General features: G+C 42.4%; 1 protein-coding gene across 2 annotated transcripts in view; it reads left to right on the top strand.

Moving 5' to 3' along the window:
* LOC143482194 (NACHT, LRR and PYD domains-containing protein 12-like) overlaps positions 1-18,050 on the top strand; it is a 250,500-nt gene that overhangs the window by 61,530 nt on the left and 170,920 nt on the right. For both annotated transcript variants that reach the window (XM_076980475.1, XM_076980476.1), the window contains exons 6-10: positions 4,417-4,593; positions 13,157-13,333; positions 15,973-16,149; positions 16,418-16,594; positions 17,131-17,307. In XM_076980475.1, coding sequence (XP_076836590.1) covers positions 4,417-4,593; positions 13,157-13,333; positions 15,973-16,149; positions 16,418-16,594; positions 17,131-17,307 — 885 coding nt within the window. The remainder of the gene's footprint in view (positions 1-4,416; positions 4,594-13,156; positions 13,334-15,972; positions 16,150-16,417; positions 16,595-17,130; positions 17,308-18,050) is intronic.

The raw sequence follows: 18,050 nt of genomic DNA, 5'->3' as shown, positions 1-18,050 counted from the left end.
TTCTTGGGTCTGTAACGTCTTAAAATGTAGCGTATCACTGGGACTCGTTTTCAGATGCATCCAGAAATTTAGAGCTCGTTTTTGGATATTGATGAACAATGGGAATCGGCCTAATTCTGCCCTGCATGCATTGGTTGGTGTTTTTCTTTGGACTTTTAGAATCATTCTGCAGAATTCTGCATGCAGGGCTTCAGCTGGATGCTTGTCCCATCCAGTGTAGCTTTGCTGACTGAGTGGACCCCATACCTCACTTCCATACAGCGCAATGGGCTGAATCACACTATCAAATATTTTACACCAGATTGGAACCGGAATATCGATATTGTAGAATTTTCTCCTGATGGCGTACATTGCTCGATGAGCTTTATCTTTTAGTGCATTCACTGCCATACTGAAACTCCCGGATGCCGTAATAACAAGGCCGAGGTAAGTGTACTGCATCATGTGCTCCAGGGCGGTGCTGCCCAGACTGAACTGGTATCTGTTTTCCTGACATCTGGGCTTCTTTTGGAAGACCATAACTCTGGTCTTCTTCAGGTTTACTGCCAGGGCCCAGTTCTGGCAGTACTGCTCCAGCAGATCCAGGTGCTGCTGTAGCCCCTGTGCGCTCGGGGACAGCAGCACCAGGTCGTCTGCGTAGAGCAGGAACTTCACCTTCCCGTCCTGCAGGGCGAGACCAGGAGCTGCAGACTGTTCCAGCTGCACCGCTAACTCGTCAATGTAGATATTAAAGAGTGTTGGACTCAGACTGCAGCCCTGCCTCACTCCTCTTTTCTGAGTGAAAAATTCTGTGTGTTTGTCTCCAATTCTTACTCCACATTTGTTTCCCAAATACATTGATTTGATGATGTCATAAACTTTGCCCCCTACACCGCTCTCTAGAAGTTTGTAATAGAGTGCTTCGAGCCAAATAGAATCGAATGCCTTCTTAAAATCCACGAAACAGGCAAAGATTTTTCCATTTTTGGTCTGATGTACATGTTGGTTGATTAGGGTGTGCAGGGTGTAAATGTGGTCAGTAGTTCTGTAATCCTCTCTCTCTCTCTCTCACACACACACACACACACAGTCAATATCCTCTCTCTCTCTCTCTCTCTCACACACACACAGTCAATATCCTCTCTCACTCACTCTCTCTCACACACACAGTGAGCATTCCCCTTTGTTCTCTGAGACACACACTTTCACAGTATTAATTAGATACACATACACACACTTTCACAGTATTAATTAGATACACATACACACACTTTCTTGCTTGTTCTCCATCACAACATCCAAGGTCTCTCTGTAAGAAGAGTTACAAGTGCTCGGAGAGTGTCAGTCAGTGAAAGTAACACACGCACACCGGAATGGTTACTTCACTAAAATCACTCTAGTGTATTGCTCACGATGCCAGTTCATATATATCTTACGGGCTGGTAATGTGTTATAAAGTCATATCATTTACGTACAAAGATTACACAGATGAGATATATGTTAATGCCAGTAAAGCCTGTCTAGGCAAATACATTGTGCACTCCTAGGGCAAACTTGCTCCTGTCTAGAACATGTCTCCTCTCTGGAACATGTCCCCTGTCTGGAACATGTCTCCTGTCTGGAACATGTCCTCTATCTGGAACATGTCTCCTGTCTAGAACATGTCCTCTGTCTGGAACATGTCTCCTGTCTGGAACATGTCCTCTATCTGGAACATGTCTCCTGTCTGGAACAAGTCTCCCGTCTTCTTCCTCCTCTTGTCTAGTCCCTTGACCCCGAAGGTGACCTTAAGCTTCTTCATTCCATCACATGATATATTAAAAAATACTGTCTTATCAGAAACTAACTGTCAGGGCAGGCACCCGCACTGCCCCGCCCATGACCACCAGAGGGCGCTCACGGTCTACATCTTGTAGACGCAATCAGCGAAGATGACACACAGTCTTTCTCCTACATCATCCAATTGCACACCCGGAGAGCCAACCGCAGTTTTAGACCTGCAGTTCTAGACCTGCAGTTCTAGACGTGCCGTAGTTTTAGATGTATGTAACGTAATATCCAGATAGTGTTTAGTATGTCGCGGGAGCAGATGGAAGAATATTTATAATTAACAATAATATATGATAGATATATGATAATGTCTGAAGGTAATTTTTGGGTTATCGTAATGTTTATGTCATGAAGGATGAATCTGACTAGCGTTAGTGTGTCTTGGTTCGTTAGTTCTGGCTACCTTTATGGCTACTTAGTAGCTACTTTGATTAAATTTGAAACAACTTAAAGGAAGGAAATTAGCACTTATTACGCTACTATTAATACTAAAAGTAGTAAGCAAGCTAAAGTAGCATTTCCCCATCATTATTAACCCATAAGAACCCAGACTATGTTCTGAATATTGATACAATTGAGCATATTAATATATGATACACATATATTTAGTCTGCTAAATGCCATAAATGTAAATGTAAATATGATCGGTCTGAAGGTCATTTTTGTGTTATCGTAATGTTTATGTCATGAAGGATGAATCTGGCTAGCGTTAGTGTGTCTTAGTTCGTTAGATCTGGCTACCTTTATGACTACTTTGTAGCTACTTCGACTTTGAGAGAAATGCTAGTCCTGCGAACGTAAATTTTTGCCGGGGGGGGGGGGGGGGGGGGGTGGCGAACGTAAAATGGACAAAAATTTGTATTATATTGCGATCGATCGGTCGCCAGTGTTTGCGCCAGAGCGAACTGGTAACTCATTGAATCATAGATATGGATCAGAGGTAAATAAACTAGATTTTTTTTTCGGCGTGAGAAATCGGATGTGTGGCGTGTGAGCGAAAAACCCCAAGTATCACATAATATTTGCTAGTTGCATGCCAATGAAGGTATACGAGTAAAATAAATCACTCCTAACATTCTGGAAACGTATGCTTACTCACTGAAAGCATCCTGACATTATGCAATTTTTGCTGATTTTTAATACAAAATAGCCTATGCCAGTAATCCAGTAGTTTAATTAAAAATAAAATATCTTCAGGAGACAAGCTGTGTGTGTAAATGACAAAATTAATCAAAACTCCCTAAAAGAACAGGGAAAATGAGGCGCACTACTTCTATTTAAATACAACATGTGGTGTACATTATCGTTTAAAACTTGTCAAATGTTAGAGATTTGGCTAAAACAATTCAGAATCAATGGGCTTATTTAACAAATAAACAATGGATTATTACAATATACAAGCCCCTGAGCCTACGGCATGCATTGGAACTGCTGGTCTAGAACTGCGGTTGGCTGTCGTTAGCTACATTCCGAGCCGCTAGGTGGCGCATGGCTAAAACTACAGCACGTCTAGAACTGCAGGTCTAAAACTGCAGGTCTAGAACTGCAGTTGGCTCTCCGGCTGTGCAATTGGATGCATCTCCCTTTTTAGGGAGGCTAGCTGCAGTGTCTCTTCGCTAAGTTGTTTGTTTCTCTCGAGCAGTCAGCCAGTAACGTTCTTGGTATTCTCCTCCTAGCATTTTGCCTTCTCTCTTCTCTATAGCTGTTCTTTTCAAGTGTGTTCACTTCTGCGCCCTTTTGGGTCCTTCTCAAGTTTTCCCTCCACTGTATTCTTCTCTTGTTACTCGTTTAGGGAAGCTTTTATTTTTTCGCCGTCCAGATTGGTGAGCCGGTTCTTCCCCCGGCGGTTTTTGTTTCCCTTTTGTAAACATACCTCGCGTTGATTTATTCCGCGTTTCTTTTGTTTCATGGTGTTTGCTTTTCTTTTGTTGATTACGTACTGTACATCGCGTTGAGCACTTCCGCGTTTCTTTAGTTTTGCGCTCTCGTAATCAGTTTTTGTTTTTGTCTCGTAATCTCGTTTGTGTTTTCGTAGGATACTTGCCTCGCGTTGAGTTTATTCTGCGTCTATATTAAATTTTTCTTCTGTTGGTAGTTTTCCTTCGTGCTTCTTTCACGAAGACGTTTTTCTTTGTATCTTTTCCCGTGAGCGATTTGGCGGTGGTCTCGGTTTTTTGTGTTGTTTTTGTGGTTTTGGCGTTTGGGTTTATTACAACCCTACGCGGTGTAGCTATGCGCGTTCGCGTACCACCTCATAAAAACAATGTGGTTTATGCGCGTTCACGTGTCCCGCATAACACTAACATTTCATTATTTTCCACAACATTCTCTCTCTACAAACACACACATGCATCACTGCATGTCTCTCCTGAATACGCACAGTGTCTGTGGTTATATGAGTATGTATGTATCTGTAAGTGTGAGGAGTTTTTATATATAATCACATATAAACTTTCTTACTTGTTCTCCCCCTACACACACACACACACACACACACACACAAACTTCACTGCATGTCTCACTTGAATATACACACTGTGTCTGTGTTTGTGTGTGACTGTTGTGTTGATCTGTAAGTGTGAGGAGTTTTTCTGCTTCTCTCTACAGTCTGTCTGATTGCAGTATTACAGAGGAAGGCTGTGCTGCTCTGTGTTCAGCTCTGAGGTCAAACCCCTCATCACACTTGAGAGAGCTGAATCTGTACAAGAATAAACCAGGAAACTCAGGAGTGAAGCAGCTCTCTGCTCTACTGGAGAACCCACACTGTAAACTGGAGAGACTAGAGTGAGTTACTGATGTGCCCTTCTTGACCACAAGCAACAGTTCTTTGTGAAAATGAATGGTTTGTGTATGGAAAATTAAGCAAATGAATACAAACAATACAGTAACCTGATGAGATCTTCTTTGCTATAAATGGCACAATCAACTGCATCAAGTAAATAAAGCGAAATTCAACACATTCACATGACATTCACGTATCCAACAAGCTCATTATCTATGTGATACATGTACATGCATTAGCAGGCTAACATTCACCATAGTAACAAATCCCAAACAAACCTCATTAGCTACATTTGCTAAACTATACAATCTGACGTAAGCCAGATGAACTTCTCTTTAACAATATTAAAATTTATCGGGGATCCAAGATGGCGCGGAGTGGATATGACGTGCATGCCTGAGCTCCATATAGCATTAGCAGAACCTTTAGTCAATCGCTTTGATTACCTAGCCAATACACCTTTGTAATAACTTACTAGTAAACCATATACGGCTAATTAACATTACAATGACTTCTAAATCGTCCAGGTCAGCGAAAAAGGACTTGTTTTGGAAAACCAGACTCGCCTGCTTGTCCGAGTACAGAGATTAGCATGTCAACACTAATTAGCCTGCTGGAAGAACACCGCAACTCCATATGCACGGCGATGGAAACCCGGTTCGACCAGCTCCAGACCACTTTACTGGACATTGGCCAACGAACGTCCGCGCTGGAAGCCGGCATGAACGCCGTTGACGACCATGTACGAACCCTAGAGGACCGCTGCGCCACGTTAGAATCGACTGTGACTAAGCTTTATGCTAAAACTGTCGATTTTCTGGCCTGCCAGAATCAATGGAGGGCCCGCAACCTACTACTTTTTTCTCTTCGTGTCTCTTCGAGATTCTTGGCGATGTACTGGCAGCTGCCCCCGAGGTGGACAGAGCACATCGATCGCTAGCCCCAAAGCCGCAACCAGGTTCCAAACCACGACCGATAATAGTGCGACTGCATTACTTTCAAGTTAAGGAACAGATTGTGCGTGCTAAGCGGGGTAGGCTTTACTTTCGGGGCAACCCCATCAACATCTTCGTAGACTACTCACCAGAGGTCGTCGAACAGCGCGGGGTATATCGTGAGGTCCTTAAGCAGCTCTTCGACCGAGGCTTTAGACCAGTACTACGCTTCCTGGCTCACCTGTTCATTCGTACTGCCAAGGGGTCTTTTAAATGACTTAACTCGGTTGATGATGCTAAAAACCTCCTGAACTCTAATCCGGCACCTTTCTGATTTTCCTGCCTTAAGACTGCCGTAACTATGGTTGCGTAAAACGTGCATATCCTTCTCTTATTTCGGTCAGGGACCATTCTATATTGCATGTAAAAGATTCCAAAGTGCGATAACAATTGTCCAAGGACGAAATATTCAGGTTGTCCATTTCTTTACAGTGGTATTGGCTAGTCACCGTTATGTAGATGCACTAGCTTCTGGATGTTTATTTTCGGTCTACAATTTGATAGTTATTATTAGGGTGTTTCCCTTTTTCTGGTTAAATGTTCATGTTTCATTGAATGCTGGAGCTTACAGGCATTTGAAGGGGATGCTCTTGGATCCTTTGAGTTCCCTGTGCTCAGTCTCACAGGAATGTGTGGGTAGGGATTGTAAGTTGAGTTCTCATTTAATTTTGGAATGTCTGCTTTAGGTTCAATAGGGGATTTTAGATTTTTTTATTTATTAATTTTTTCTCTCTTTCCTTTCGCCTCCTCTCCCTTGTCAGGTGCTTCCTCAGGACACTTCGTACCACGTTCTATTCACTTCTTCCTCATACACTCACATTACCTGTACTCTGATATGTCTTCCAATTTAGACAATATACGTCTGATCTCTTGGAATGTGAATGGGCTGAACACTGCTGCTAAGAGGTAGAATCTTTACGCACCTTAAACACTTAGAAGGCAATAAGTACTTTCTTCAAGAGACCCATCTTACCCCATCTGATGTGCTTTATGTAAAAAGACCCTGGATGGCGAATCTACTTCATTCCAAGTATTCTGTCCGTGCTAGGGGTGCTGCAATTATTATACACAAAAATGCGCCATTTATTTTGACTGACACTATTTCGGACCCCGGTGGCCGCTTTGTAGCAGCAACTGGCTCTTTAGCTAACATGGCTGTAATTCTGATTTGTATATACGCTCCAAATTGGGACGACCCTGACTTCTTCGATAACCTCATATCTAAACTTCCCAGATTAAACAATTATCGTCTTATATTGGGCGGAGACTTTAATCTCTTACAGGACCCCCACTTGGACAGCTCCGCAATCAAGACACATACTCGATCAAAGGCTTCAGACTCAAAGGCTTCAGACTGCAACTTTCCCAAGCACGCATGTCATCTTATGAATCAGGTGACAAAACGGGTAGATTCCTGTCATATCAAGTGAGAGCCGAGAATAATTTTGGTCATAAAAACGTCTGATGAAGAGATTTTAACAGACCCTATTTACATTAATCAAGCATTTGTGACTTACTACTCCAGCCTTTACTCATCTGGCCACGACTACCCCCACAAAGTCCCGTTTCTGGTGCTTAATGACTTGACATTCCCCCAGGTAAATGCAGATTTGGTAGAAATCCTTGAAGCCCCTATCCTTGACATTGAGGAGCAAATGTCAATCAAAGCCCTTCAAACTAGTAAATCTCCTGGCCCGGATGGATATACCGCAGAATTTTATAAGGAATTTAATAACAAATTGGCTCCCATTCTTACACGGCTTTACAATGACTCTTGGACATGTGGCAAATTACCCCAGTCTATGAACGAAGCTTTGATTTCTGTGATCCTAAAAAAGGACAAAGACCCGACCCAGTGTAGCAATTATAGACCAATTTCCCTTTTAAATGTTGATTACAAGATTCTCTCAAAGATCCTAGCCACACGGCTCCAGGCAGCCTTATCTCATTTAATCGGACCTGATCAAACCGGTTTCATGCAAGGACGACATTCTTTCTATAACACAAGACGTTTGGTAAATATTATTTACTCCTTGCCCTCTCAAACCCCTGAAGTGGTTATCTCATTGGATGCTGAAAAGGCGTTCAACAGGATTGAATGGGATTACCTTTTCCATATTCTCCATAAATTCATTTATAAATTCATTTATAAAAAATTATAAAAATTCATTTAAATTTATAGCATGGATCCAATTACTATATTTGTCCCCAATGGCCTCAACTTCAACAAACACCACCCGTTCAGCCTTTTTTCCCCTAAAACGAGGCACCAGGCAGGGATGTCCTCTATCACCCTTATTATTTAATCTGGCAATTGAACCTTTAGCCATTTGGCTCCACTCAGAGTGTAACTTTCAGGGTATACAATGCATTGAGTTAATACATAAAGTCTCTCTCTACGCAGATGACTTACTCTTATACATGTCAGACCCCAATCGTCTCTTCCAGCGGTCCTAAATATCTTAGAAAAGTTTGGTCAACTTTTGGGATATAAACTTAACCTTCAAAAAAGTGAATTCTATCCTATCAATGCACCAGCCAACAAACTACCTTTGTCTTCACTCCCATTCAAAAAAGTCTCAGAAGGATTTTCATACTTGGGTATCTATTTTCCATCCTCCTTTAGAAACTTATTCAAAGCGAACTTTGGTCCCAAACTTGATAATATTAAACGAGATTTAATACGATGGTCATCCTTCCCCCTGTCAATGGCCGGTCGTGTTGCCCTTATTAGAATGATGCTACTCCCTAAGTTGTTATACTTATTTCAACATGTTCCCATTCTGTTAAACCTATCCTTTTTTCGTACTTTAGATGGCATGTTGACTCACTTTATATGGGGTAATTTACTAATTTTTCCAGTCGCCCTCCTGAATCCAAAATAGATTTTATCTTGGCAATTGACGTTACAACTAAAGGCCTAATCTCAGTTATTTATAATCAGCTAGCCCCTACCTCCATGGATTTGACCGAACCGCACAGGGCGGATTGGGAACGGGGTCTTACTTGTCCTATATCAGATGGCCAATGGGCCCAAATCCTCAGAAATGGCTATAAATCTTCAATATGTGCCAGACATAAAGTGTTACAGTTTAAAGTTATTCATCAACTACCACTACACCAATGCTCGATTAGCAAGGATATTCCCTACAACATCAGATTCATGCCCCAGATGTCAACATTCGCCGGCAGATCACCCTCACATGTTCTGGTTTTGCCCCAAGTTGTTCTCTTTTTGGACTCAGGTATTTGGCACCCTGTGTAACGCGGGATGTACAGACCGGTACACACCGCGTAAGAAAACAAAGGGAGAATTGAACCCAAATGCCGTTAGGAAACCAATAGAGTAAAACAAGCTTATCACTAAAGCCGTGAGAGTGATTAAATGCAACAGAGAACCCAATCTGCATGCACATAAAAACACACGCACATGCAGAAGCAAAACAAAACTAAAAGGGGGCGCGGATAAAACTCAACGCATAATAAAAAACACGACCGCAGTGCTCGGGGAAAAAAACTCAACCGTCTAGGCACGGGAGGAAAACAACAAAGGCAACAGAAAGAACACAGAAAAGATACAACGCGTGAAATACGAAACTAAGGACGTCAGGGAAAGACTGACAGCAGGCAAAAACGCCGCGACAAAACAAAACACTTCCCAAACTAAAAGATAAACTGATAGGAAGTAAAAAGCTGGAGGAAAACTTGAGGGAGGTCAGTAAGCGGCGCAGGAGATAACACTCGAATAAGTAATAGTAAAAAGGCAGAGAAGAGAGTGAGAGACCGAGAGACCAGATAAAAGGCTGAGAACGCAATGGGACGAGACCAAAACGAATCAGCAGTGATTCGTTCCTTAACACTAGAAGTCCCTGAAATTTCAACCACCCCCCTGAAGTCCCAAAAGAGGGTCCAAAGAACCTTAGTCCAAACTGACACCTCTGGTGGCTCCAATTAACATCCATTCATTTGCAAAAGTGCCCATTGCCTGAGGAATCAGCAGGGGGGAGAAGAGCTGAACTTGCCTCCAGTGTTATGTAAATGAGGCGTGTGTCAGGTATGGGTGGTTCCTGCTGAAAGCTTGCACCTCCTTGACTGCCATATGAGACTGTGCAAGATCTCTTGCAATAAGTCTCCTCATCTACAGAACCATATGTTTGAGATTTGATTTGTGAAAGGTTGAAATAATGTGAAATTGACACAAACATAATATTTGAATTATAATGGCATAGAGGTGGCATATTGATTAGTCAAAATGGCTCTGATATTTTTAACCTTATTTTAAGTAGTTTTGTCTTTTGAAAAACTGCTAATAGGTAAAAATGTTTTTACATAAATGTATACAAAAAACCCTCAGCTACTTGAAATAGAATAATATTATTGAGCAATTTTAACTTATCAAGATCAAGATTTTGCAGTGTGTCTCTTCCAAATACAGCCATAACCAGCAAACAAAAATAGGAAATTTAGGAAATCTTACCAAAAGAGATATCACTACTACAGATTTTCACTACTCTCTGAAAACACAGAAGACAGAAGAGCAGAAAAAACAGCTCAAATGATTCACCAACTGCTGCTACTAAATGAAGAGCAGAAAGTAAGACATACAGCACAAATGACTGATGTATGTGTGTGTGAGTGTGTGTGTTTATGTAAGTGCAACATAGGATAAATGTACAGAATGTACTTATTAGCAAGGCCCCAGAGGCCAGAGGCAGGCAGAGAAAGACCAGGGAACCCCACCCGCCCACGGCCCCTCCAGGATCATGTCCAAAGCCTGCTGTGTACTGGAAACCTTTGCTATCCTTGCTTCTCAGTCAACAGAGTAAGTGAAATGTGTGGTGACACGGATTTTCATCCACATGTAGGTGGCTACAGTCATCTTTCTCTTTATTATAAAACTGACACAGACATTATTTGAACTATAATTCCAAAACATCTCAAGTCTGCCTCCTTTGTACTAATTTTGGATTTTTTTCTCACTGCAAAAGGTGACATGATTATTGGTCAAAATAGCTAAAGTTCAGATTTCACTGAAAGGGTCTTTTCTTCTCCGTCTGAGTCAATGGATCAACATAGCTCACACTATCACCCATCCCCCCGTCTACCTAGAAGTGGCTGCATGACAAAGGATGGCCTCATGATCCAAAATACCTCAGCACTGGCTTTTGGCAGGCTCAGGTAGAAATGTAGTAATGTTAGTAATGTTTTTCTTCTAAAAAAGACAAGTGGGTTCAAAATAACAATTTTTGAAAAAAATTACCAAATTAATTGTGTTGATCCACCTCAAAAAAGGTCATGCAAAAGTGTGTAAGCTGGTCCTGAGTGTGTCTGCCCATCCCCCAGCTGCATTGTTGTGCAGGGGACATGCATAAGGTGAGAGAGGCAGTCAGAGGGCCTGGCTGAGAGCAGAAGCTACAGAGGACATGATGTAAGTTTAGAAATATATACAATAAAGTTGAAATGTTCTCAACAGAGCACTCACATACAATTATCCACTCAGTCTGCCACTCCCTCATTTGGGGAGAAAGCTACACTATTGTGGCTATTCCCCACTTTAGACAATTTAGACAATTTTTAATCATGGAGGGGTCTGAAATTTTTGTCTTAGGTGCATGTCCTCACTGTATTGGAATATTTTATTGTCTGAGTGAAAGAGAAACAAAATGGGGTCACTAAAGTGGGAATAGCCACAGTACTGTAGCTTTCTCCCCAAATGAGGGACTGGCAGACTGGGTAGATAGTTGTATGTGAATGCTCTGATGAGAACACTCATGAACAATTGTGCAAATGTGAGATGTGTCGACTGCTACAGATACACGTGTGGCAAATGTACCAGGGAGATACCCTGGCAGTGCCAGGCATGTTCTGACAGACTGCTGAGTGACTGCTGAAGTGCTAGTCACACAAGAAGGACATGCCACTCACACACACACACACACACACACACACACACACACACACACACACACACACACACACACACACACACACAGCCCTGCACTGCAGCCTATTGTAAATATGTGTGGAATTGTTTTATTCCTTGTATTTTTTGTATAATTTTATGGCAATAATAAAAAGCATGGAACATAAAAAAGCATGGAAACATAACAGTTGTTCTTTTGTATGTTTCTCATGCTGAAATTTCAGTCCTCCTGACTTAGACACAAATGCTTCTGGTCATTACTCACATGTACCTGGCTATAAAATTTCTAATTTTCTATTTAAAATATTAAAAAATAATTTATTGTTTGTGCTTTGTTGCTCAGATAAAACTAAACTATATACAATATATATAACCTTTATATTATAAAATACAACAAACTGAATAGAACTAACTAAATGGCTAAACTCAATGAAAAACAACAATTAGTTGTGAGCTGAAGCATGCCCCCTCCTGTGGTGCGCCAGTAATGGCCTTATTTACAGAACAAAAGTGCCTGCTCGCAGCTGATAATAGGGTGTTAGCTAAAATCCTTCAGTTCTCTCGACCCTTCTCTGGGTTCCGATGGTAGAAGTGTTGAAAGACCCTTCTCTGGGACTTCTAGTGTTAAGAAGCCTTGGAAACAGCTGAAACGGATCACCGCCGATTGCGTCCAGCAAGTCTAGGACTGACTCGGGTGCCTCTTGTGGAGGTAGAAGGCGTGGCATCCGAGCCAACCCTGACACCCTGGAGCTGGCCTTCTCCACCTCTCTTCCTCCTAACCCCTTGGCAGCGGTGTTTGGCATTTCACCTTTATCCTTTACGACAGCAGCTCATAAGCAGATCTCAGCATTTACGACTTTACTGGCCCAACGTTGTATTTTACTGAGATGGAAGCACACGCTCCCACCTACACACAATTTCTGGTTGCAGGAAGTGAACCGCTGTATTTACCTTGAAAGACTGCGTTCTTTGAGAGCAGGTTCTCTCGATCGTTTTCATAAAACTTGGAACAACTTTCTTGCAGTCCTCAGACAATATGAACTCTATCCTGAGTAGGAATTTATACCTTTTATAATGTATGTGCATATATATTTTTTTCATTTAGTCTGTTTGGTTTTTATTATTATTATTATTACCACTATCATTACTATATACCTATTCATTTACTTATTTAATTAAATTTTTTTTATTATTTCACCCTTTTGTAAATGTGTGCTGGAAAATGAGAAATAAAGATGTATAAAAAATTTTAAAAAATTATCTTGGTAAACTGAACTTGACGTGCATACAAAAACAACTCCAACATGACGAATGCTTAAGGTAGACACACGTGCTCTTAAGACAAACAAGGTGTGTGTCCACAGCAGCTGTGTCTCCCGTGCCCAACCATCCACCTCTTATCACTACACTAAACACAACCACACAAAGGCAAACTAGTTGATGTCAGCTATAACTGACTCTTTATAGACACATATACACAGTCAAAATCTCTCTCTCACACACACACAAACGTATACACACACACACAATCACTGTATTAATTAGGTTCACATACACTTTCTTGTCTTTCAATGTCTGTCTGTGTTTGTGTGAGTGTATGTGCGTTGTTCAGTAAGTGTGAGGAGTTTTTCCTCTTTCTCTCTACAGTCTATCTTGGTGCAGTATTAGAGAGGAAGGCTGTGCTGCCCTGTTTTCAGCTCTGAGGTCAAACCCCTCATCACACCTGAGAGAGCTGAATCTGAGAGTCAATAAACCAGGAGACTCAGGAGTGAAGCAGCTCTCTGCTCTACTGGAGGATCCACACTGTAAACTGGAGAACCTAGAGTAAGTTACTGACTTACTATCACTTTATACACACACACACAACACAGTCAATAAAAACACTGCATGATGGCAGTGCAGAAAGACACAACGGCTGAGTCTGCTGATCTCCACAAACAAATTCAAAGAGGACTGGTGCATTCTGGTAATCATGGAGAAGTGGCTACACTCACTCATCCCAGATGTAGCTAGCAGTCCGCGCCACGTTTTGCTGGGACAGGAACAAAGATTCCAATAAAACGAGGCAAGGCGCTATGCATTTACCCACACAACAGCTGGTGTACTAATGCAAAAATCATCAATAGACACTGCTCTTCAGATATGGAGTACATGACAATTAAATGCAGGACATTTTATCTCCCTCGTGAAATATCAGTTGTCTTAGTAACAGCTGTTTACAATCTTCCTGATGCTAACATAGCAGAGTCTCAGCAGCATTAATTCACAGCAAAACAGCTACCCCGATGCAGCTCACATAATAGCTGGCGATTTGAATCATGTTGAGTTAAAATCCATCCCACCAAAATTTGATCAGCCTGTCCAATGTGCTACCAGGGGGAACAATATATTGGATAAGGTGTATTCAAACATCAAGAACAACTTCAAAACAACATTATTGCCACACCTGGGTCAGTCAGACCACTGTTCTTTATTCTTAACTCCTGTACACTCCTCAAAAGAAAATCTCAAGCAACCACAAAAACTATCCAGACATGGCCTGAAGGAGCTACCTCACAACTGCAAGATTGCTTCGAAAGGACTAATAGGGCATCTGAGAATCTGGATCTGGATCAATATACATCTACTGTATATCAAGAACTGTGTGTGCATTGTAACAGTGGAAAATAACATTGTTACCCAAAATCCCTGGATGACGAGAAGTCAGAAGTCTCCTCAATGAGGACAACATCACCTTCAGGTCTGGAGACAGAGCCCTAGATAACACGGCAAGAACCAACCATGAGAGGTGTGTGGCAGGGCATTCAGCACATCACCAATCACAAATTCAGAAACGCTGAGGGTGATGCCTCACTGGCAGAAGAACTTAATTGTTTCTTTGCTCGTTATGAGGTGCAGGCACATGAAGTGACACATGCTGAAAGTAGTGAATCCCAGGAAAACTGCTGGCCCTCATGGTGTGACAGGAAAGGTAATGAAAATATGCTCAGATCAGCTCTGCAGGATTTTCACCAAAATCTTTAATCTGTACCTGTCCAGCTCCATCATCCGACCATGCCTGATGTCTGCCACCATCATCCCGCTGACGAAAAAACCCCATCAGTGTCCTCAATGACTACCACCCGGTCGCATTTAGTCAAATCAAGTCAAGTCAAATTTATTTATATAGCGCTTTTTACAGCAAGCCAATGGCGACAGTGGCAAGGAAAAACTCCCTATGATGGTGGGGAATAGGAAGAAACCTCTGAGGAGGACCAAGACTCAAAAGGGAACCATCCTCCATTGGGCGACCCGTTAGCACAAGTCCATATTTGTGGCCAAAAGGTGGTTCTACAGTTATAGTTAAGGTTCTTGTTCCCCGAACAAGTAGTAACAGTCCCTTCGGTGCAGATGGTGAGCCTCAGGTAGGAGCTAGCATCAGCATGTCCTCTTGTGGCAATGGCACATCCAACCCCGGCATCAGTACATCCACCGGCAAGACAGACCATTTCCCAGGAGCTTGTAGGTGCTTGCATGCATTTACACCGTCATAATGAAGTGGTTTTAGAAACCGTAACTACAGCACATCAGAGCTGTCCTCCCACCCACCTTTGACCCATATCAGTTTGTCCCTAAAACAAAACCAAGTCCACTGAGGATGCCATCACCATTGCAGTAAACACAATACTCACACAGCTGGAAAACCAGGGGAGCTAAGTGAGGATTTTATTTATAGACTATAGCTCTGCTTTTAACACGGTCATCCCCAACAGGCTGATGACCAAACTCACAGATGTAGGACCTTCCCAACCCCCCTGCATCTGGATCAAGGACTTTTTGACAGATCTCACCCAGTCTGTCAGATTAGGCCGCCATCAGTCCTCCAGGGTCATACACTCAGCACTGGAGCCACATGGCTGCGTACTGAGTCTTCTCTATGCACTCTGGACCCATATGATTGTAAAGCTGCTTTGTGACAATGTGTGTTGTGAAAAGCGCTATATAAATAAATTTGACTTTGACTCTACATTCATGACTGCACTTCCACACACTACAGTAACACCATTATGTTTATGGACAACACAACTGTGATTGGACTCATCTCCAGAGGAGAAACGATTGCCTATAGGGAATAGGTCCACCTTCTGGCTAAATGGTATGTGGAGAACAATCTCCTTGAACTCCTTCAAAACTAAAGAACTGGTCCCTGACTTCTGAAGGAAAGGTGCAGACCCCACAGCACTCTTCATAAATGGGAAACGTGTGGAAAGAGTCCCTTCCTTGAGATTCCTGGGGACACACATCTCTGAAGACCTCCCCCTTAATTAGATTGACATCCACAAGCTACACACACTTTCTTGCTTGTTGTCTCTCTACAAAAACACACACATATACAACTGTATGTCTCTCCTGAATACACAGTGTCTGTGTGATTGTGTGTGTTGATCTGTAAGTGTGAGACGTTTTTCTCCTTCTTTCTACAGTCTGGATAATTGCCATATTTCAGCGGAAGGCTGTGCTGCCCTGTTTTCAGCTCTGAGGTCAAACCCCTCATCACACTTGAGAGGGCTGAATCTGAACCTCAATGTTACAGGAGACTCAGGAGTGAAGCAGCTCTCTGCTCTACTGGAGGATCCACACTGTACACTAGAGATACTACTGTGAGTTACTGAGTTACTGACTCTTTATACACACACACAGTCAATATATTCTTTCTCTCTCTCACACACACACAATCATCAATATCCCCACTTTTCTCTGAGACAAACACTATCACTGTAATTAAATTCACAAACTTTCTTGCATGTTTTCTCTCTACAAACACGCACACACACACACACTGCATGTCTCTCCTGAATACACATAGGGTCTGTGATTACATCATTGTTTGTGCTGAACTGTAAGTGTGAGTTTTTCTCCTCTCTCCAGTCTGGAATACTGCATGATTTCAGAGGAAGGTTGTGTTGCTCTGTGTTCAGCTCTGAGGTCAAACCCCTCATCACACCTGAGAGTGCTGAATCTGAGCCAGAATAAACCAGGAGACTCAGGAGTGAAGCAGCTCTCTGCTCTACTGGAGGATCCACACTGTACATTGGTGATACTACAGTGAGTTACTGAACTAATGACTCCTTATACACATACACACACACACACACACACACACACACACACACACACACACACACACACACACACACACACACACACACACACACAGTCAATATCCTCTTTCTCTCACATATACAAGCACAGTCACCATCCTCCTTTTTTCTGAGACACACACTATCACTGTATTAATTAGATTCACACAGAGCCGGAGTGGCTAATCGGGAGATTAGGGAGGATTCCCGATGGGCCGGCTCAAGTCAATTTTTAGTTTGGGCCGATTAGGAGGGGAAAAAAAATTTGGGCCGGATTTTGACATGAATTTCCCGGGCTGAAAAAGTGGCCCACTCCGGCCCTGGATTCACATATAAACTTTCTTGCTTGTTCTCCCCCTACACACACACACACACACACACACACACACACACACACACACTGCATGTCTCTCCTGAATACACACACCGTGTCTGTGTTTGTGTGTGAGTGTGTGTGTGTTGATCTGTAAGTGTGAGGAGTTTTTCTCCTTCTCTCTACAGTCTGTCTAACTGCAGTATTACAGAGGAAGGCTGTGCTGCTCTGTGTTCAGCTGTGAAATCAAACCCCTCATCACACCTGAGAGAGCTGAACCTGAACTACAATAAACTAGGAGACTCAGGAGTGAAGCAGCTCTCTGCTCTACTGGAGGATCCACACTGTACACTGGAGAAACTACAGTGAGTTACTGACATTATACACAAACACACACACAATATCCTCTCTTTCACTCACTCTCTCTCTCACACACACACAGTCAGTCAGTATTCAATTCAATAAGCTTTATTGACAAGACCATATCCAGTTACAGTATTACAGTATAAATAAATAAATAGATCAATATAGTCAGTGTTAACAAACATGGCAGTCTGTGTGTGTGTTAGTTACTGTCCGTCGTGTTGTGGCAGGCAGATACATATTGCCCCGCTAAAGTGCTGCTTTCTTTTCTCCCAGGAGGATGGGGAGTTTGTCTGTATTAGGTAGAGATTAAAGTTTGGATGAATCAGCTCAGATGTTGTGAAATAGATCTGACGTATTTGGTGAAATGTTCCACATTCAGTGAGGAAGTGCAGCTCTGTCTCTACAGTCACACTGTTACACTGCTGCAGAGTCTCTGCTCTCTCTGGGCAGCCATGATCTCTTGTATCGGCCGTTCTGGATGGCCAGGCTGTGTTCACTGAGCCTGGACTTTCTTGCTACGTGGTTCTGTGTTTAGTATCAGTCACTGTAAGCAGGTAGTCTACTATAGTGTACTGTCCTTTTAGGGACAGATAGCACTGCATACCTTTTGTGCTTGTGTTTGGGTTACAATTAGTGATATAATTTTGTTTTTGATTTGGTTTGGCCTGATTGTATTCCAGTCTGGTCTTGATGTGGAACTCAGTGTCAGGACCAGCTGTGTGAGGGGACTCTTCTCTGCTCA

This window comes from Brachyhypopomus gauderio, chromosome 18, assembly GCF_052324685.1.
Source record: "Brachyhypopomus gauderio isolate BG-103 chromosome 18, BGAUD_0.2, whole genome shotgun sequence".
Lineage (NCBI taxonomy): Eukaryota > Metazoa > Chordata > Actinopteri > Gymnotiformes > Hypopomidae > Brachyhypopomus > Brachyhypopomus gauderio.
This window is presented reverse-complemented; position numbering and strand designations above follow the sequence as displayed.